At 37.3% G+C, this 23,399-nt stretch overlaps 1 protein-coding gene across 8 annotated transcripts in view; it reads right to left on the bottom strand.

Annotated features, from left to right (window-relative positions):
- Positions 1-23,399, bottom strand: part of LOC125231467 (rap1 GTPase-activating protein 1) — a 359,035-nt gene that overhangs the window by 91,900 nt on the left and 243,736 nt on the right. The window contains exon 1 of one of the 8 annotated variants that reach the window (XM_048136946.1): positions 1,981-2,214. The exons of the other annotated variants lie outside the window; for them this stretch is intronic. Coding sequence (XP_047992903.1) covers positions 1,981-2,019 — 39 coding nt within the window. The 5' untranslated portion in view covers positions 2,020-2,214. Of the gene's footprint in view, positions 1-1,980; positions 2,215-23,399 lie in introns of those variants that run through there. 8 annotated transcript variants of the gene reach the window in all.

Below are 23,399 nucleotides of genomic sequence, written 5' to 3'. Positions count from 1 at the left end.
AGAAGTCTAAATCAAAATTCATAAGTACTCTTAAGAGTTGTTAAGTACTGAAAGTGATATCCATGAATACTTTATTCATAATGAAACCTACCTGTCTAGCTAAGGTGCGAAAACACAGCCCTTGTTCATAAACGTTCACTAAAGTTATCAAGCCGATAAAGTTCGTTTGTCCCTTTCCGACATATTGGTGTGATGGATAGGGACAAACGAACTTTATCGGCTTCATAACTTTAGAGAACGTTTATGAATAAGGAAGTTAACCTACGATAACGAATGATTTTGTCTCTCTCTATCATTCTTCCATACAAGCTCGACAATATTGCTTTCGTTTTGTTAACCATTGACACTTAGCTATGCTCCCTGGGTGCATGTCAAAGATGTAACACGCACCATAGTACGTATGATAGTTATATCTGTTTCAATCACTCTTCCGTATTGGAACAACAGAGCTAGTTGCGTATAGTTCGTCACGGAGCGTCAATGATTGTTCTCTTGGCTACAGGCCCTGTTAGGTAACCTAGCCGCAGTAATTATAATTTCTTTATTATCATAGCTATTGTGCTATGTGAAATGCGCTCGAGTGGCCATCGCGTGATGTCAATCTTTTGTTGACCGTCTCGTTTACAGAGAACCGATTAGTACGACGTTATTCGCGGTTAATAAATACAAAGGGGAATTCCAAATGATTAGATTTCCCACAATTTCTAATCCGTTCAATGCTTATATATCATTTTTTCAATTGATTCGGCCGCGAGGCAAAAACCGCGATGGCTATAGGATTGAAGTGTCCCTATACTTAATTAATGACACTTCATTAAGGAAATAAAGTAATTATCTTAGAAACTAACGATACGTTTAAATATTTTCGGATTAGAATCGTTTTATACATACAGACTAATATGGACGAATTATACAATGCATGTATAAGAAAACACCTATTATGAGTACGACTAAAACGCCCACAAAACTTTCTATACACAGCGATCAGATTGTTACATTAACAACTTCATTATATGCAAAACTCTTATAATCAAAATGATCGCCTTGCATAATAGCGCACACACAATAAATGCATTGGAAAGTTTATGCCACAAGAAAGCAAATTTCACGCGCAGTTTCTTTATTATAAATTGAGTAAAAACCACTGTATCACACAGAGATTAAGATAATCTGCGTGATTGTGTACTTTCGATTAAGCGATCATAAGGTACTATTTAACAAGAGTATGTTTTTGGCGTTCCCACAACTAAAACAATGGAGAAAATCTTGCAAGAGCAAAACAAGCACCAAAACGATAAATAAATAAAAGCATAAAATTGTGTACGTGCACCTTGATTATTGATTCTGATTGGATTACATCGTCTTCATTGGATTATAGTATACGAAGAAAATAGAATATTCCGATCGTCTTTACTGGGTCACGAAAGGCCTATATTTTTAGCGTAGTCTCGACCGATCGATCCATAGGATGCAGTTACGAAAATAAACTTAAAAGTCTTTGTACGGCACGGAAGTTTTATGACATTTGCTCTAGATAGGCAGTTTGGCTTAGCGAGGAAATAGCAGTTTTTACGATTTTGCTGGAAAATAGAATTAGGATCGTCTGATCGGCTCTAATGACAGACACATTTGTAGGTACTGGAAAATCGAGTTGGTACACAAGTTACAAAACGTTCCATTTTAGAGGACAGGTCTTCTCATCAAGTCGATTTGACTGTGCAAATGTCTGTAATCGAAAAAGCACTGAGCGTCATATTTATTTGCATGTTAGTATTCTCTTTTTAAAGACGAAATTACCTACATCGAGAGGAAAAAGACACGTCATGCGTTGTTTTCGTCCCACACTTTTTAAACAATGCGATGAAGGCACTAGTTTTTTTTAGCAACATTCATGTCATGTGTCAGAGTTATGAAAACAACACATGTAAATGTAAAAATTTCAACTTTAATTCTAAAGTTATTATAGTGGATTAAACTTACACTAAAATCTTGAAACACGATTAATTCCTGAGCTTCCATAAGTATTCACACAATCATATCATATCACAAAATTTCACAACACTAAAATAAGAAACCTAAAATATTAAATTTCGACACGGACATAGCATTCGCTCGACAGTTGTCACGTCACTGAATCTTGCGCATTCTCACTCGCAGTTTTTGTATTACAAGTATTATGTCAATAACTACGTGGTTGCTTGAAATTACGTAGTTCAATGTATATGGTAATTTTGCTTTAAATAAGTTTCATAGAGGATAATTTCAAGAATAGCGACCAGTAGGATGTTCAAACACGGAATAGTCGATTAACAGGACATTATCAATTGTTTTGCTCGAATGGTTATAACAATATGGTTTTCCTGGAACTGTAATATTAATTAAAGGATAACAAAATAAGTATGATGCTCACTTATTTTATTAAAAATATAAATATTAAGCGAATTAAAAGATACATAGCAATACCGGAGGAACAAAATATATTCAGAGCGCCAGTCAACTTGAAACGTATAAAGTATATTTAAATTTTTAGATTAGATAAAATCAAAACATTTGAAAACTTTTGTATTTTTAAACGGTATATAACAAACTACAGGAAAACAGTATATATAATGTACTTATACATAATACATGTTTTCCTGAAGCGCAGACTAAGTATATGCATTTCAAAGACCTGTTAATAATCATTGATAATATTAAAATTGTATGAGCATGCCGTGAAGGACTAAATTCAATGTCAGTCTGTTATTATTAATATATGTATTATAAAGTATAAAATGAAATCTATACGCTTTAACTGTATATGTATCAGCTCGTACGTTATGCAATTAGTTCCAACTGTAAGCGAAGTATTTCTTATAAAAACTAGACAAGGTCGCCTTTTCACACACAGCAGTGTATTAACAGGTGCGGTACCTAATATCCCCATTATTTACAAACCAGGCTAGATAGCGTCGAAAACAGAGTTCTTGGAACGTAAACTTTGGATCAACGATCGGTTCTAATTCCAGTGCAGTGGACACCAGTGTTATAAGAGCGCTATGACAAAAAAAGGCGATATATTGTAAAATGCACAATATTTATCGACAAAATTGTACACTTTACTCATACTAAAAGACAGTGAAAGTACTTGTTTCAGTTAGAACATCTTATTAACTGTCGGTTAAATAAAAAATATATGAAAAAAAAAGCTTTTTCAATTAGTAATGATTGTTTTTCTGATGCTCGTTTAGGAAAAACCGCGTGAAGCACAGAATTCGGAGCTCTTATTATGTACAATTTGATAAGATCACTCTCATAAATGAGGTAAATTTAAGTTCCAAATATCTTGTACTTAAGGCCCATTAAACAATATTTATCATTTAATTCTTTGAAATTGAGAAATTGAAAGTAAAACGAACTCAATTTTGTCTTGAAAATACATCGAAACAAGTGATCATTTCTCCGAAAATCTACATGTTATCGAAGTTATTTTAGTATATAAATAATCTGCACAATGTGTTTAAACTGCTGTTATCCATTTGTCGTCATAATATTTTATCATGGTTTTTTGACAATTTTTTGAAAACTAGCCTTCCTGTCGCTGTTTTACCGGCGACGGACGCCTGCGATTTCAGTGCCGCGCCGGAGCTCGAGCAGGTAAGACGTATGTCGCTTTGGTCTCCGAGTTTTCATCGCAAACGTCGAGAATATTTATTGTTGTGTGGGTCGGACGCCTTGTTTCTACACGGGCTATCCTCGCATTGTGTGTGTGTGTAAACAGCGACCAACGAATTTGATCCTAGATCCGTAAATATTTGCTTTTGTAATACTTTGTTATGTTTGAATGTTAAAGTATTACAACGTTGTGATGATAAAAATGTGAAAATTACAATACGGTCAAGATGATAAGACACATCAAGATGGTACTCGGGATCTGATGATGGAGCCAGAAGGTGGTCACCAGTACCAGTGAACCATGTAAGTAAACGACTTCGTGTTTAGGCTCGTTGGGTTCGTCTCAACAAGACCTTTGACAAGAGGTGGTACTCAGGGTCTGATGATGGAGCCAGATGGTGGTCACCAGTACCAATGAACCATATAACTAAACCCAGAGATGGGGAAATCGTAATCGATTCCGGATTACACGATTACTTGATTTTACTTTGTAATCTGACACTACTGGGTGTCAGATTACTTGTAATGTAATCAAGTGAAACGGTAAATTACCATTACATGTAAAGGAATCACTAATCATCTATACAATAATTACTATTACCAATAATTCGGAATCATAGTCGATTCAAAATAACTGAAATTATTGACTTGATTACTTTCAGATTACGAATATGTAGTACCTCAGATTGCTGACTGTCACTTTGACACAAAAGTCATCATGGGTGTCGTAAAATAGGTTTTAGGGGTGCTGATTCCAAAATTAATGACCAATGTGGAATCTGACATTGCTGACTGTCACTTTGACACAAAAGTCGTCATGGGTGTCGTAAAATAGGTTTTAGGGGTGCTGATTCCAAAATTAATGACCAATGTTCAATCTGACATTGCTGACTGTCACCCTGACACAAAAGTCGTCATGGGTGTCGTAAAATAGGTTTTAGGGGGTGCTGATTACAAAATGAATGACCAATTTGGAATCTGACATTGCTGACTGTCACTTTGACACAAAAGTCGTCATGGGTGTCGTAAAATTGGTTTTAGGGGGTGCTGATTCCAAAATTAATGACCAATGTGGAATCTGACATTGCTGACTGTCACTTTGACACAAAAGTCGTCATGGGTGTCGTAAAATAGGTTTTAGGAGGTGCTGATTCCAAAATTAATGGCCAATGTGGAATCTGACATTGCTGACTGTCACTTTGACACAAAAGTCGTCATGGGTGTCGTAAAATAGGTTTTAGGGGGTGCTGATTCCAAAATTAATGACCAATGTTCAATCTGACATTGCTGACTGTCACTTTGACACAAAAGTCGTCATGGGTGTCGTAAAATAGGTTTTAGGGGTGCTGATTCCAAAATTAATGACCAATGTGGAATCTGACATTGCTGACTGTCACTTTGACACAAAAGTCGTCATGGGTGTCGTAAAATAGGTTTTAGGGGGTGCTGATTCCAAAATTAATGACCAATGTTCAATCTGACATTGCTGACTGTCACTCTGACACAAAAGTCGTCATGGGTGTCGTAAAATAGGTTTTAGGGGTGCTGATTCCAAAATTAATGACCAATGTTCAATCTGACATTGCTGACTGTCACTTTGACACAAAAGTCGTCATGGGTGTCGTAAAATAGGTTTTAGGGGTGCTGATTCCAAAATTAGTGACCAATTTGGAATCTGACATTGCTGACTGTCACTTTGACACAAAAGTCGTCATGGGTGTCGTCAAATAGGTATCTGGAGGTGTTTGAAAACTAATGACCAATTTGGAATCTGACACTGTTGACTGTCACTTTGACACAAAAGTGATCATGGGTGTCTTCAAATAGGTTTTCATGGGTACTAATCTCAATATTAATGATCAATTTGGAATCTGACATTGCTGACTGTCACTTTGACATAAAAGTCGTTATGGGTGTCGTCAAATAGGTTTCCAGGGGTACTGTGAAATGTCAGGTTCCAAATCGGTCATTACTTTTTAAATCATTTCATTAATTTTGGAATCAGTACCCCCTAAAAACTATTTGACTACACCCATGATTCCTTTTGTGTCAAAATGACAATTAGCACTGTGAGATTCCAAAATAGTCGTTAATTTTGGAATCAGCACCCCGGAAACCTTTTTGACGACACCCATGACGACTTTTGTGTCAAAGTGACAGTCAGCAATGTCAAGATTCCAAATCGGTCATTAATTTTCAAATCAGCACCTCCGGAAACCTATTTGACGACACCCATGATGACTTTTGTGTCAAAGTGACAGTCAGCAATGTTAGATTCCACATTGGTCATTATTTTTGGAATCAGCACCCCTAAAACCTATTTTACGACACCCATGATGACTTTTGTGTCAAAGTGGCAGTCAGCAATGTTAGATTCCACATTGGTCATTAATTTTGGAATCAGCACCCCCTATAACCAATTCTACGACACCCATGACGACTTTTGTGTCAAAGTGACAGTCAGCAATGTCAGATTCCACATTGTTCATTAATTTTGGAATCAGCACCCCCGCAAACCTATTTGACGACACCCATGACGACTTTTGTGTCAAAGTGACAGTCAGCAATGTTAGATTCCACATTGGTCATTAATTTTGGAATCAGCACCCCCTAAAACCAATTTTACGACACCCATGACGACTTTTGTGTCAAAGTGACAGTCAGCAATGTCAGATTCCACATTGTTCATTAATTTTGGAATCAGCACCCCCGCAAACCTATTTGACGACACCCATGACGACTTTTGTGTCAAAGTGACAGTCAGCAATGTCAGATTCCACATTGGTCATTAATTTTGGAATCAGCACCCCCTAAAACCTATTTTACGACACCCATGACGACTTTTGTGTCAAAGTGACAGGCAGCAATGTCAGATTCCACATTGTTCATTAATTTTGGAATCAGCACCCCCGCAAACCTATTTGACGACACCCATGACGACTTTTGTGTCAAAGTGACAGTCAGCAATGTCAGATTCCACATTGGTCATTAATTTTGGAATCAGCACCCCCTAAAACCAATTTTACGACACCCATGACGACTTTTGTGTCAAAGTGACAGTCAGCAATGTCAGACTCCACATTGTTCATTAATTTTGGAATCAGCACCCCCGCAAACCTATTTGACGACACCCATGACGACTTTTGTGTCAAAGTGACAGTCAGCAATGTCAGATTCCACATTGGTCATTAATTTTGGAATCAGCACCCCCTAAAACCTATTTTACGACACCCATGACGACTTTTGTGTCAAAGTGATAGTCAGCAATGTCAGATTCCACATTGTTCATTAATTTTGGAATCAGCACCCCCGCAAACCTATTTGACGACACCCATGACGACTTTTGTGTCAAAGTGACAGTCAGCAATGTCAGATTCCACATTGGTCATTAATTTTGGAATCAGCACCCCCTAAAACCAATTTTACGACACCCATGACGACTTTTGTGACAAAATGACAGTCAGCAATGTCAGATTCCACATTGTTCAGTAATTTTGGAATCAGCACCCCCGCAAACCTATTTGACGACAGCCATGACGACTTTTGTGTCAAAGTGACAGTCAGCAATGTCAGATTCCACATTGGTCATTAATTTTGGAATCAGCACCCCCTAAAACCTATTTTACGACACCCATGACGACTTTTGTGTCAAAGTGACAGTCAGCAATGTCAGATTCCAAATCGGTCATTAATTTTTAAATCAGCACACCCGAAAACCTATACTCGTTGTATATGCACTTGAAATGTGAAAGTGAAAATGCTAGAATGACATGTAAACCACGAAGTTGTATAGTCATATTGTTCATTGGTATTGGTGACCACCATCTGGCTCCATCATCAGACCCTGAGCACCACCTTGAAGTAATTAGAATTGTATTTGTCTTATTTTATCATCATATTAATATATACTTTACTCTAATACTTATCATATAACAAAAGCAAATATTTGGGATGGGATCTACTTTTATAATTATTACTTTAATTTTTTAAATAAATTTTAACATAATTGATATTATTTCGCGCTATATTCTCGTATTTTCGTACAAAATAATGTTTATTAGAAACCAAAAGTTTATATCGAGATAGTAGATTGTGGTTGTTATCAAAATTCCATAGAAAGGATCAAGATTGTTTTGTCCATTATTGTAGTGCGAGCGAGTGATAAGACGTGCTAGAAAGGGTCGGCATATTGGGCTCGCGCGGCGGGTAAAATACCTAAATTCGCCCGACGCCGAAATGTTATAACGCTCTTAAGGGATTATACCTAAATACATAAGTTTAACCATAAACATATTATACTTACATTATTTTCTGTGGATAATGTTAATGTTTGCATGGCTATCACATGATTGGCGCGAGATTATCTCGCCGCGACATAGAATACCCCTCCTTATTTTTTTTTATACTACATCGGCGGCAAACAAGCTTATTTCGGTCCGCCTGATGGAAAACGGTCACCTATGTATGCCTGCAACTCAAGGAGTGTCACGCGCGTTGCTAACCAATTAGAAACTTGTAAACTCCCCCTTTGCTGTGTTAAGTACACAGAAAAAAGAGTGTACAAGTTCCAAAGAGGGTTATGTCATTAATACAATTAGAAGACGTGTGTTCTATGTCGCGTCGAGATAATTTCGCGACAATCATTTGCTAAAGCTGCTGGGGTACATATACATAGGAATAGGTATTTCAAGCTTTTTCGTTGTTGATCCTCATGAACTGAAAAAAGTATCCCGTCTGCAAAAGTGCATAAAAATTGCTTTTTAATTTTATTAACTTGGCGATGTCCAAGCATAATGGCTAAACGAGTGAAGCAACATATATTATAAAATGAGTACATTAACCAACAAAAGTAACGGATCCGAGTGGCCTCATAAATATCTTAACTTCCTCTACATAATAAATAGTTATAGCTCAAGTAGGATTAGCCTCTACACTCTTCTCTACTAAACAACTAAAGAGAAACTCAATAAATAAGTTATAGTTCATTCTAATTTTCTCAGTAATATAAGATAGCAAATAATTATTAACTAGACGAAGTATCTTGGCGAAGTTTCAGGAATTTGATCAAGTGCCCATTTCCCAGAACGCTTGAAATAAATAATGTAATGTTTCTATTTAGTTCATTTCCCTCCCACTAATTCAATTTATTAGTTATCACATTTACATGAGATATTATAGAATTGACGCCAGACAGGGCCTATTTACACGGTGCGGAAACTCGCATGCGAGATTCATTACATTGCGGTATTTGAATTGTTTGAAACGTCGACAGTCCGCAATGTAGCTAAAATCGCATGCGAACTCGCGCCGTCTAAATCAGCCTTAACACGCCGAAAACATCTACACAACTTTTGACCCAACTACAATTTTACAAGCACCAACTTGGCACACGGCCCAACTACCAAACGGATTGGCAACAGACAAAACATATAATTTCTGGGTTTTACTAGAGACGGGTCTATAATACCTACACAAATACCTACATACTTAGTGTCTCGTTAGTAGCTTGTTAGATGCTTTATTATGCGAATTCACGTAGTTACCTATAGGGCTGGCCCAGACGGGACGCGACAATACCTTGTCCGCGAGATAGACTTGACACCTCTCATTGAAATACCGATAGTTAAAAATAGCTTATCTCAGGAAAACTGTAATTTAGAGTCCGTCCGTCTTATGCTAGGCCTACAGTAGTGGCGTTATATATGGACATATCCTACAAATTTTTAATTTAAAATGATAACTAAGTGGTATTAACTTTTTGTATACTGATGATCTCGTTAAACTATTCATTTACATCATAATACTTAAAATAACATTTTAGTAACGAAAATCTTAGATCAAAAGGTAAAGATTAAATGAAAAACTAAATAACGTGACAGCTCAAATAAATCAAACCGATGTTACTGGATATTTTAAGATTTTCCTGCGAAAAAGTTCCGGAAACACTTTAGAATTCTGAACGATCTGATAACGAAAATAACCAGCTATGATCTGCTTAATAGTCGACCAAAGGGCTTTCCTTTTAATCATCATCATTCGCCTGCTTTTAACCGTCTTCCACTTCCATACTTCTCTATATCGACCGTCATCTCATCATTCACTTGCTTTTGTTTCCATGCGCGGATCCAGGGGGGGGATCATGGGGTCATGACCCCCCTGGAGCCTAGGTTGGCCATACAAATAGACCACGTGACCCCTAGGGCCTGGACCTTTATCACGTAACCCCCCCCCCCCCCTGAGCATATGAAGCTGGATCCGCGCTTGTTTGTTTCATATCATCTCTCACACAGTCCATCCACCTTTTCTTCGGTTTCCTCTCCCTTTCTTGCCACCCTTTGCATCAAATGCCCACACCATTTTCCTTTTTGTATAAAAATCTTATACTTTTAAACGAGCAATTCTTGTATATTTATTTATTTATATATATATTTATTTACACTGACGATCTCGGAAACCGCTCTAACGATTTCGCTGAAATTTGTTATGTGGGGGTTTTTGGGGGTGAAAAATCGGTCTAACTTATCCTTAGGTCCCAGAAAACGCGAATTTTCGAGTTTTCATGCGTTTTTCTTCGCGCGCCATCTCGTGTGCAGTAGTTGTACTGTTCTTAAGACAGAATTCTTTCGGTCGATGTAAGTACTATTTATTGCAAACACTAGATGGCGACACAGGTCAAGGCTAAAACGAATAGAAAATACACTATTTGAGTTTTTGTGGCGAAATGCGCGCCATCTCGTGTGGAGTAGTTGTGTTGTTAAGGCTGAGAATTCTTTCGCTCGATGTAGGTACTATTCATTTTTGAACTAGATGGCGACACATGTCAAGGATACGAAACAGAACCGAGCGAAGCTCGGTTGCCCAGATATTTCTAATAAAATACCAGGAAGATAGTATATATGCAATGCACCCAGTGGGTGGATACTCTTCTACCATGTGTGTGAAAAGGTCGAGTTAACAATAAGGAATTTTAAATACTACTTAATTAGATCTAGTAATTTCTCACGCATGATTCAACCCTATTGGTCGTGACGTAATTCGTAACCATAACCAACTTACGGCTTGTCTCAAGGTTGTCTATTGTGCAGAGAATAAATGTCAATCGTAAAGGGAACAAATGCTAACCTAAGGTCAGCGACTTTGTGTACTTTGTATGGAAACAGGTACAATTTGCTAGAAAACATGGGCTCAATTTGTACTTTTTAAGTTTAACATATGTTAGAGATTATCTCTACGAGTAGATAATATGGATCAGAAATATCTGTTTGGCACACTCAAATATGTCAAGTTAGAAACGTACATACCTATATCGTAATATTTTGAGTTGATTTTCTTAGGGGTAAAATATCTGGGTCACATATTGTATAATATGCCCCATTTTCTGACATTGACAATAAGTTACATTTCTGGGTCAAACTTGGGTAGACGATCGTCTCGACCCAGAAAATTATGACAATGTTTAATAGAATAAACGAATTCCTTAACCTTCTTAACCTTTTCTACATATTTTGTAAATGCAAATATTAAAGTATGTACTATAGTGTACTTTGTCTATATTAACGCTTGGTAGAAATCGCTTTTTAGCGATAACATCGCCTTTTGTTTTACCTTTTATTCATCTTCTGTGTTCATTGTTTTAGTTTCTGTATGGAGGTGTGCGATATGTATTTGTATTTTAAATAAATAAATATTACAGGACATTCTTACACAGATTGACCGAGTCCCACGGTAAGCTCAAGAAGGCTTGTGTTGTGGGTACTCAGACAATACTTATACACCGTGTTTCCGGTATCACTCAAAACCTCAGACACCCCAACTGATTTTTATTTTTTTAAACGTATCTAGAATATTCATTTTTTAATTTGATGATTATTATTTTTTTAAATTGAATATTTAATTTTCTGTGCAGCTCTACTCGACTTTTAACTCTACACTCAATAAAACAAATTGCTAGCTACCATCGTAAACCTTAAAACTGATTAATTGTGTATGTTACTGCAACGACATAAGGTTTATCAATAGACAGCTATGTCACTGTAAAGCACGTTAAACTGTGTCACAGTACCTAAACTTCAAATTGGACAGGTGACGCAGTAAGCAAATTTAAACCTAAAATTCAAAATGACAAGGTTGTAATTAGGTAAGAGTTCAATTTGTTATGACTTATGATAAACTTTAAAATTAAAGTGACGCACAACGTCAAACTCGTAGCGGAAAAAATAATCGTCCAAGTAACCAGCCAGTATTAATACCCCTAAATACTGAAAAAGGTATACAACCTCTAGCAATATGATATGCACAATGTTGTATTACGAATTTGTAGAATGGGCACATAAACAATAACTAATTATACAAATTAAAACAAAAAATATTACCCCCATCAAGATATAGCTTAATCGATTCTACTCTCGATTCTGACCAAACGGTTTTCAGGTTTTTAGTGTTAAGTGAAACACGGTGTATACATAGAAAATATCCATGACTCAGGAACAAATATCTGTGCTCATCACACAAATAAATGCCCTTACCGGGATTCGAACCCGGGACCGCGACGTAGCAGGCAGGGTCACTACGCGCTAGGCCAGACCGGTCGTCAAAACAACTTAACAATTTTATCATAACTGTTGCAAACTGCCTAACCTATGCAAAAGGTTACAGATTATTCATATAACCACATCACGTGAAATTTTAAGAGGCAATAACAAAATGTTATTCCTAAAGACACTTAAAACCTCAAGATACTTGGAAAGTCTATTGATATTCAATAGGAACAGCGGATACGGCGGCAAATTGCATCGCTGTAAAAACAGTAGAAAAAAAAATGAAGATTCTTTAAAGGTGGTGGGTTCCGTCCTTATTTTTATTATACGAGTACATATTTTGTAAATCACCTAACACGATATATTTAAGAGTCTACTACAATCTACTTGACATATTCTTAGTCTTAGTCTTGACGTATTGTTTTCTTTTAACAATACGTCAAGAATATGTCAAGTAGATATTAACGGTCATCCTCAAAAATTGTGTCAGCAGTCTAAGGGCCCATTTACACCACCATTTGTGTGCTGAGTTGTACGTAATCTCAATAGTCTGCAAAGTAACCTAATGGTGCTCTCACACTGGGCTGTCATATTCATAGAGAATGGTCCATTTTTGTATTTTGGCCACAGACTAGCCAAAGGCGAGGACGTGGCCTACGATGGAGTGTGCTCGCCCAGAAGATGTCTGTTCAGATTCACTCTTGATTTGAAGGTTGTCGGGTCCACCAATATATCATAGTTTTATACAGTAACATAATGTAAAAGCATTGTTTGTATGTTAAAGTAAATAGTTATAGCTTTATACAACAAGTAATTACAGAATGTGTAACAACCCGCCCTATACAAAGTTATTTACGGTTTAACGCGGAACATTAAGTTTGCAACTTAATTTATTTTGCGTTCGTCCCGCACGTTAGCGTAAACAAGCAATTATAATTAAGGTAACGCTTTGTCGTTTGTACTAGTTGTATGTACATTTACCCTATTGTAGTTGTATTATTATAACTATACGTGTCTTGTCAAATTAGTCCTAATAGGTACATTACTTCCGTGTCACGTCAAATTAGTTCTAATAACTTATTCACACCAATGCCACTCAGGTTTAGGATTATTAAAGACAAACATACCTACTACACGAGCTCTTTTGCATTCTGCTCATCACAATCTAAGTAGCTAATTGTATAACGGGCCTGGCAGTTGCACATAAACGCATAGAAAAAACTAATAAATAACATACCGTAACATTGATAGATATGGCATTGGCATACACTAATGTAACAAGGGAAAATGCTTCCAACGTTACCGCATCATATGTACATATGTATGTTTATTATATCATACATATACACGCAAAAGGGAGTTAAATAACGTCATGGTTTATATAATAATTATTCTAGTTAGAGTCGTAAAATGTATGGGACCCTATCCATTATTTACACGACTTTTAAAATCCGACTAAGAACAAACTGTATGTTACAAGGCATGTAAAAAACATTCTGCAGCTCATCAAAACTATTTACAGTCATAGTATAAGCAAAGACATATGTAACTCCGTATAGACAGCTACAGTCTAAGAAAAAATTTACCTCAGAACCATATAGAAAAAGGTACGGTGGCCTAGATGGCAGCACACCTTTGGGGGACGCTCGGCTAGATGGCGCTAATATTAATATTTGACATTTTAACACATATCAAGCTAAGAATATGGGCCAAATTGTCAAAATTGAGGTTTAAAAGTTTTAAGCTCTTGTCGAGAGATGGCAGTCTATGCACTGTGATTACATATTTTACTTTGACAGTAACTCTCTACTAATACTTGATCGTCTTTGTGTGAGGAGTCCTCGGATAAATAAGACGAACGCCTTTGAAACAGTACTTTGTATTCTTGATAATCTGATTTATAAGTACATCTGATACAATTGTCTATCCTATTTCCCTCGAGTTCTTCGTCAATCGCCTAATGGCCGCCCTGCGCACATCTACCGCCACTTTTCTATATTCAATCTTCAACTACCCTTTATGTTTTAATAGTGCGTTTAGAGAGGATGCTAACAGTCGGCCATTCTGCAATCGGAATGTCCTCGTTCCGACATAGCTCGGCCATTCTAAATGCTTAAGGTATGGCCCCATACCTAAATGAATGTAATTAACATACACAATTATACGCAAAAAAAAACAACATATTTTTTTTTTTTTTAAACAACAATATAAGGATACTTTCTTATTTAAAGATATGATTTGGAATTTCAAGATAGGTAAATAATTACACGTTTAATATATGAACCAATCATAATGCAACAAAGTATTAATGTAATAATTTAACATTTTTCTTTTACTTAATGTGAAAAGATAAAAGACATTTATTATTATGAGCAAAATAACATTGAAGCTGACTTAAACTGGGATTCAATCGTATAATATTTGCTATTAAGTTACACTAATTTATATTATCACTTAAATCACAAATAATTCAATAAACATATTGTTCATTATACTCATTATCATATATTCAACCATCCAAAGAATCAGAACTGTAAATCTTCTTAAGCCACCCGAGAGCCAGTCTTCATTAATCATCTCTGTTTCTTGTAAGAACTATTGTAAGTAGTTTCTGACTATTCAGCGATCGTCCTGGGTAATTTCCGACTACCCAGCGACGGCCACACTTCTGCACTCGTCCTGGGTAATTTCCGACTACCCAGCGACGGCCCGAGTTCCTTGCTCGTCCTGGGTAATTTCCGACTACCCAGCGACGGCCATAACTTCTTAGGAGACCTGAGCAAACTCCGATTACTCAGCGACACCCACGCTCCCATGTGCGTCCCGACAACTCTCCGATTGCCCGGGGACAGCCAACGTTTCTTATATCTATGCTGCAACTGTTAGAACAGGAATAGGGAGCTGTCATAAAGTCAGATTATTACATCAATCAATAATTAACACTACAATTATAAACAGCAAGAGAACAAATAGGCAGTCCGATTTCTTAAACTGTCTAAAACAATGTAAAATAATATTAAGATCCATAAACGCAGACGTTAAGGTTAAAATGCCGAAAAACAACGCTCTACAACTTCCTTAAAAACAACTTATTCTTCATTTGAATCTGTTTCTGAATTGTCACTAAGCTCGCTAGCAATTGGTGATAGACAAATTGAAACCCATGGTTTTAGTTGATCTGCTGAGTACACATTCTTATACCGTTTTTGAGCGTGACCCGGTATACTTGATATCTCATATCTATCGTTTTCCAAGACAGATGTTACTCTAAATGGTCCTCGAAATTTAGGTGCCAACTTTTTGCTTTTCCCCTTTTCAGGATTATGGTTAGGTATCATTATTAAATCACCCTCTTTAAATTGTTTCGTCATGGCCCTGTCTTTATCGTAGTATTCCTTCATTCTCGCTTGTCCTTCCTCTACCCTCTTCTGTACTTTCTCCCTCATTTCTTGTCTTTCTGTATCTGACATCTGTTCGTCTGTTTCTAAAGCTCCTTTCAGAATACCTTCACTCTGGCTTGTAGTTCTTTGTCCAAACATAATTTCAGCAGGCGATTTCCCTGTACTTTTATTGATGGTGTTATTCAAACTCCACTGCAGCTTATTTACGTGTAAATCCCAGTCCTTCTCATCCAGGCCGTGGTTCATGGATGAGAGAGAGTTTAGTATCGTCCGGTTATATCTCTCGATCTGCCCATTAGCCCGTGGTGTCGCGACAGCGTTCAAAATATGTTTAGTTCCAATAGATTCAATATAGGTTTTAAACTCTTTCGAAGTGAAGCTGGAACCCTGATCTGATATAATAATTTTTGGTCTACAGAATGATGAGAATATGTCATCCAATACTTTTATGGTGGTTTTTGATTTTGTATTCTTTACAGCCTTGACAAAAATGTACTTGGTAAACCCATCGATAACACCGAGTATGTAGCAATTTCCCCTTTTGCTTTTAATAAAAGGTCCAAGATGGTCCATATGAACCGTATGAAATACAGCGTTAACTTTGGGGATCGGATGTAGGTAGCCAGATTTTTTACCACCTAGTTCTTTGTTATACGCACAGTTAATGCATGCATTAACATATTTCTTGATGAAACGGTTCATCTTGGGGAACCAATAGTCGGCTTGTATTTTTTCAAGTGTCTTGTCGAAGGCAAAGTGACCTGCCTCGTCATGATTTAATTGGCATATCTTCCAGCGGGCAGAATTTGGGACGACCCATTTTAATTTTGTACCTACCCGCCGATAAACTTTATTGTCCCGGAGTACATAATTGGTTGTAATATCCTTAACATCATCCTGGCTAGTTTCTAAAATACTTTTTATGTGTTTAACACGTGGGTCTGTCATCTGCACTGTGTGTAGCCAATCATTCGTGGTAATGTTCTGGATTTCTACTTCGTCTTGGTTTTCCGGTGGTAACACTGGATTCCGGCTTAAGGCATCGACGTGTTGCATTTTGTGTCCTGGTCTATATTCAATTGTAAAATTGTATTCCTGCAGAAGCAACCACCACCTCGCTATCTTAGGAATCAAATCTCTTTTGGTCAATGTTGTCCGTATGGCATTACAGTCGGTAATCACCTTAAATTCCAATCCGATCAAATAAATTCGGAACTTTTTGAGAGATAACACAACTGCCATGGTTTCCAACTCGTAGGAGTGCCAAACGCTTTCCTCACGAGTTGTTTGCCTGCTGAAGTAGGCGACCGGTCTGAGAGGAGATTCTTCGTCTGGCCTTTGTAGAAGGATCCCACCTACACCCAGCTTACTGGCATCACAATGAACCTCGGTTATATATTCCGGGTCATACAATGCCAGTAATGGTCTAGAAATCAGCTTAGACTTTACCTCTTGGAATGCATTCTCCTGATCTTGGCCCCATTCCCAAACTACTCCTGACTTCGTTAGCTTAGTTAGGGGTTGTGCAATCGAAGCAAAATTATGCACAAAACGCCTGAAGTAACTAGCAAGGCCGACAAACTGTCGGACTTGATGAACATTGTCTGGCTTAGGAAACTCTGCGACTGCCTGTATTTTCTTACTGCCTGGTTTAAGTCCCGCTTTTGTTATTTCGTAACCCAGATAATCTATCTCTGATTGGAAGAAGTGACATTTCTTGAGATTAAGTGTTAACTTAGCCTCACGCAAGAGCTCCAATATCTGTCCCAATTTACTAAACGCTTCTTCTATCGTACTGCCTGTCGATAGTAGATCATCTAAGTAGGGGATGGCCAGCTCAAAACGTTTGGACCCTAGTGCCTTGTTTATCATGCTCTGAAACACGGCTGGCGCATTTACGAGCCCAAACGGCATTCTTGTATACTCGTAATGGCCGTCAGGTGTCACAAATGCCGTTATATAACGAGACTCTTCCGCCACTGGTATCTGATAGTACCCAGATGCCAAGTCTAAACTGGTGAAGAAGGATTTCCCACTAAGCCGGTCTAGTTGGTCATCTATGACTGGCATAGGGTAGCTGTCCTTTATGGTCTTCTTATTTAACGCTCTATAATCAACGCAAAGTCTGTAGTCGTTATTCTTCTTGCGCACTAATACGATAGGACTAGCGTACGGGGACTGAGACTCACGTATGATGTTGTTTGCCAACAATTCTCCCACCATTTCCCTTACCTTTGCACGTTCGCTATACGGTAATCTATATGGTCTATACGTGACGGGTATACTATCATTGAGCTTAAGAGTCATTTCCGTAATAGTAGTGAGGCCTAACTCTTTCATATTAAAAGCAAAACAATCCCTAAAATTATTTAGTAACTCAAGGAGACGGTGTTTATGCTCACTTGATACATTAGGTCCAATATTTAACATTTCTAGCGTAATTGGTTCCTTTAGTGAATTATCATTGGTACCATGATGTTCACTTCTAGTCTCAACATTAATATTGTTAACACATTTTTGATCAAACTCAGGAACATAAACATGTTTATTATCTAGTTTAACCGCACGTCCGATTAATTTAAGCTTAGGCAAAGAAACAGTCTTAGAAGTTGGGTTCATTAACATACAACGGCCCTTGCCCTTTAGAAATTGATAAATTCCTTGTAATAAAATGTATTCGTTGTCTGGTTTTAAACATACGCTTCCCGGAATGAATAGCAAGCCAGTATACTCGTCATCTGTATGAACACTAATATCGGTCAGTCCTATAACGTTGACGTTTTCGGTAATTATTACACTTGTCCGATCTACATCTGAATGATCGCAATAAAATGTTAATTTTTCACTTGTTTTATGTACCACTACCGTCGGTAATTCTGTTAATGTTTGCCCGATAAGCGTATCGGTTTTAAGCAACTGGTCTGCAACAACTAAGGCCTCAACGTCAGCGTCTATGGTATCTATCTTTATATTAACTATCACCCTACCTTGTGGCATAACACTCCCATCAGCAAAACCTTTAATAAGGGGAAGTTGTGTCTTATTTAATATTAACCCTAACTGTCTAGCTATCGATTCTTTAACAAGCGTGCACTGACTACCGAAATCTATATAGGCCGAACATGGCACATTATTAATAGTTATTGTCTTATAATACTTACTATCTGCGTTCCCAGTGCTAGTTATTCGTAGCACCGTTTGAGCTGAGCCACTTTCATTGCTCGGCTTTTCGGTTGACTGTGTGGATTTAACATGATATTGACCCTCAGTACAACGATTTGTATCGTGGCCAAGACGCGAACATTTCCCACAACGCTTAATAGGTTTTAAGCATTTACGAGCCGTATGGCCAGGCTCGCTGCAATTAAAGCAAATTAAGGTATTATTCGCCGTTCGTTCACGCGTGCCCTGTACTCCATAAGAATTAGAATAGTTTTTGCGACTCATTCCACGATCACGGTCATGTTGTAACTCATTTTTAGAGGGCTTATTATCTCTTTTAACATCAGCGTTATTTCTTTTGGATATACGGCGTAAGTATCTAAGCAACTGTGCTGTCCTTTTAAAGTTTGACCCTTGAGCATTAAGTCGAATGTTATGGTCGAATATGCCATTGATTATGCAGTCAACGGCATTTCGACCTTTAAGACCACACATTTTCACTAGTCTCGCTTTGTCATGGAAGTACTCCTCCAATGACTCGTCCCTTTTACTTCTCCTAAGCAGCATTTCGTTGAGACGGTCTGCATAATTGCGGTCATCAGGGAATGTTCGTATTATTTTCTTCTGCCATTCTTTCCAACTTAGATCTACCGTACGCCTCCCCTGATACCATTGCTTAGCGTTGCCAGCTAACTTAGGTATTGCATGGTAAATTATCTGTCTCTCGGTCCAGCCGTATATCCTTGCCGTTTCATTGACTTTTCGGACCCAGTCTGTTGCAGTCTGAGTATGTGTATCTGGATCAAATTGCGGAATAACGTTGTGAGCCCCTTCGAAGTTATTTCCTTTATTTGCCAACACCTTTATAAATTTGTTTAGGATATTGTCTCGGCTAGCCGCAGATTCAGAACGATACCGTCTTCGTTTCCCGTGACGACGAATGCGATTTCGAGGTCGATCACGGTAGTTCTTGAACGAACTTTGCGAAGAAGAATCAGCTGATATTGAATCATAACGGCGTCGTTTTCTACCACGATGTACGGATCGATACGTACTGTCACTGTTCGTATCTGATGACTGGTCACGATGACGTTTCTTTCGAGAACTCTGAGTACGGCGGCTGCGTTGCAAGGTTATTCGAGTACTCGAACTACCGCCACTGCTGCTAGAATTGCTTCTACTCGTACTTTTGTCGGAACGCGAAGGCGACCTACGGCGCTGCCGAGAGCGACTCCTATACGTGGTACGCGCCTTCTGTCTCTTATTCGTTTTGGTGACGGAGCGCCGTCGAGCCTTGTAACTTTCATGACGATTGAGACTACGTGAAGCTCGGTTGAGTAGCTTGGTACTCCGAGGCGGCGGCGGTGTGTATCGTGACTCGTTATCCGAAGACATAATGTCAAATATTGGTTAGCAGAAACTGAATAATCGAATTATTTGTGTAAAACCCAACCATAGTACATTACATTTTATTTTGATTGATGTAATAATCATTCCGACATTATTGAATTACGAAGGTATACGAGGTATTAGTAGGAAGAGACAAGGAAAGAAAATAAAAAAAAACTCATTAGCTATTGTGAATTAATCCATGTAACGTAGGAAGGCCCAGTACTGTTCTATATAATTATTTTTTATAAACTTATCTCTAGCAAAAAAATAATTATGGAAACCTAAAGTCAGGGGTCGTGATAAACAAAACCTATACCTATTTATTACATTAACACATTCGCGGACTATAAATGTCATGTGTCCGGAAACGTGGTAAAGTTCCCGCTTGATCGTTTTGTTAGCCAGCTAGTATCATCCATAAATACATATAATATGTATATGTGTAAATATTTTAACATGTATACCCGATGACAAAGACACAATGACAGTTTGAACAAAACACAATGTTACTCTTCAAACGATCTTTTTAAAATTTTGCTTTATTTTAAATTAATAAACAACATGTCAAAGTAGGTACACACCGTTTTACCCATGCAAATTTGTGTTGGCAGAAAATAAAGAATTCAGATTAGCTTAAATGTTTTAAATTTCATCATTATTTCAATTTAATTTCTAAAATTAATGATAATAAGTAGGTAATGAAATCCTGTTTATTAATTGATATAAATCTCCTTGGGCATTTTAATTTTTCTATTGAAATAGTTTACATTGTATACAGGTGGTGTCATTCGCAATGTCGCGCAGATTTGTCAAATTTAACCTCTAACAGTCATTACGACCCACATCACGCACCTTCGCGAATGAGACCATCCATTAGTAAGATTGTAAATAAAAATAGTGATGCAGAAACTCAGTCACTATCAACACATAGTGATCAATCGATTCGCGACTTTATTACTATCGCTAGTATATCCAAATTCCAGATTCCAGACTCGCGATAGCGATGTCCATCGGTTAATGCGTACTCAATAAACATTTGAAATAATCCCGTGACCGTGATGTAGTAAAAAAACAATTAATCAAATAGGGACTTTGTTACTAACGCTAGAAAGTTCAAATTTCGACAAATGTTTTTGGTGAATATTATATAATTTATTTTACGATCTGTACTGACATATTTTGGCAAAGTTTTAGTATACAATACATACTTGTCTATTTGACAGTTTACCAATGTGTTATCAAAATGATATTTTGTAACAATAAGTAAACGTATGACCATTTATCTCATTCTTAAAACTTCAATACTTAGATATATGTTTCATTTACTTGCATCCCCTTCGCACAAAAAGACTAGTTAATGTGACAGTCAAAGACAAACTACTTTTTGCCGATTTTTATCAAAATTCCAAATAATGTCATTGATTTTTACTGGAAATAATTTGGGATGCATCATTCACTTGTTTTCTTTTTTCATCGTCTAAACGTTGTTTGCTTTCAATAAGGTTTCATACACTTGTAGTTAATTGTATTTTGCATAGACTAAGCAAATTAACATTTAAACGGGAGTGATGCAACATCATGCAAAGTACAACATAATTATGTAAAAGAAATCATCATACCTGTGGGGTTTTTCCGTCGTTCTTACCACTTCTGACTGTGAGGAGTCCTCGGATAAATAAGACGAACGCCTTTGAAACAGTACTTTGTATTCTTGATAATCTGATTTATAAGTACATCTGATACAATTGTCTATCCTATTTCCCTCGAGTTCTTCGTCAATCGCCTAATGGCCGCCCTGCGCACATCTACCGCCACTTTTCTATATTCAATCTTCAACTACCCTTTATGTTTTAATAGTGCGTTTAGAGAGGATGCTAACATTTGGTATAAGTGTAAGAACTTGAGGTCCTAATTTGCCAAGTTGACAACTATTTAGCATAATGTTGTAAACTGTGCCGATTGGGCCGCCTGCATCTAATCCTCAAGGTTTCCGTACCAACGAACCCTAAACGTGCACTGCACGTTTCATTGCATATTCTATTTACACACAACGTTCACGCCTGTCTAAAGCGGTTACAACATGCGATTATTCTGAATGCAAGACGATTACATTACTAGTACTGAGAAACAATTTGCCACTCCAGTCCGCTTCTTAAAGCAATGGTAATAGGGTATGTAAAGTGATGGGATGGGTGCAAAATGTATTGTTTTGGTTTCAATGTTGGCATTGATACAAAAAGACATCTATGAGTCAGCAGCCAGTGAGTTGGTCGCGACTGTGCCTGATTTCGTGATTTGAACTCTTCCACTATGATCTCAATTAGAATTTTTTTTTTTACTAAATATGTCGTATCGTATTTAATTTTAATCACAACCGCTTCCCATAGGATCGCTTTGACAGCTTATTCGCAAATCTTGATGTGGTCTACAAAATAGAATTTTTGGCTAGAACTTACACAAAAATACCTACTCACCTACTAAACAACCAACAAGAAAACAGTCAAATAAACTATTTAACAGAATACCACTTAAGTTTGGATGATAGATAAGCTGATAAAAACTTACCCAGCAAAGAACAGTAGCGAACGAATCAGTAATTTTACCGCAGGATCATTTCATCAGGGTTTGAATTTTATCAAACCGAACGATCTGGTCCATTAGTAAGGGAACCCGTGATTCACGATTTGACTCACCGAATTTGTGGATTCAATCGTAAACTGAAGCTAACGAGAGTGGAAGATGTTAATTACATGTTGTTAATTGAGGAGCGTTTGTTTGTAAATTAATAGATTTGTCTGCATACCTAACAGAATACAAGCAGAGCAAGTTTCGAATATAAATAGTGCATATTAATTCGATGATTTTGCCTGAGGGTGAAGTAATGACTGTTCTGAGGCTATGGTACGTGTTTTAAATTTTGTTCTTTACAATTGTATAATACTCATTTTCTGTATGTCATGAATGTCTGTATGTATTAGTCATGAAAGCAGCTAGAAAAACCCTTAGCGTTGAAGACGGTCCAATTTTTATTTGTCGCTTTAACTTTGTTATTGTTACTAAAGATATGTATCTATATAGGCAGATCACCGTTTTGGAACATGATATGAACCTTGAAATCCGCTCTTAAAATGTCTTCAATTGACAATTTGATAGGTTCTAGGAACATTTATTTCAAACCGCAGTATTCAGAGTCTTATGATGTCACAGCAAATTCAAAGGTTACATGTTACACAAACACACGTCACGCCATGCG

Source organism: Leguminivora glycinivorella, chromosome 11 (genome assembly GCF_023078275.1).
Source record: "Leguminivora glycinivorella isolate SPB_JAAS2020 chromosome 11, LegGlyc_1.1, whole genome shotgun sequence".
Taxonomy (NCBI): Eukaryota; Metazoa; Arthropoda; class Insecta; order Lepidoptera; family Tortricidae; genus Leguminivora; species Leguminivora glycinivorella.
The sequence above is the reverse complement of the archived record's forward strand: the minus strand, read 5'-3'. Positions and strand labels throughout refer to the sequence as shown.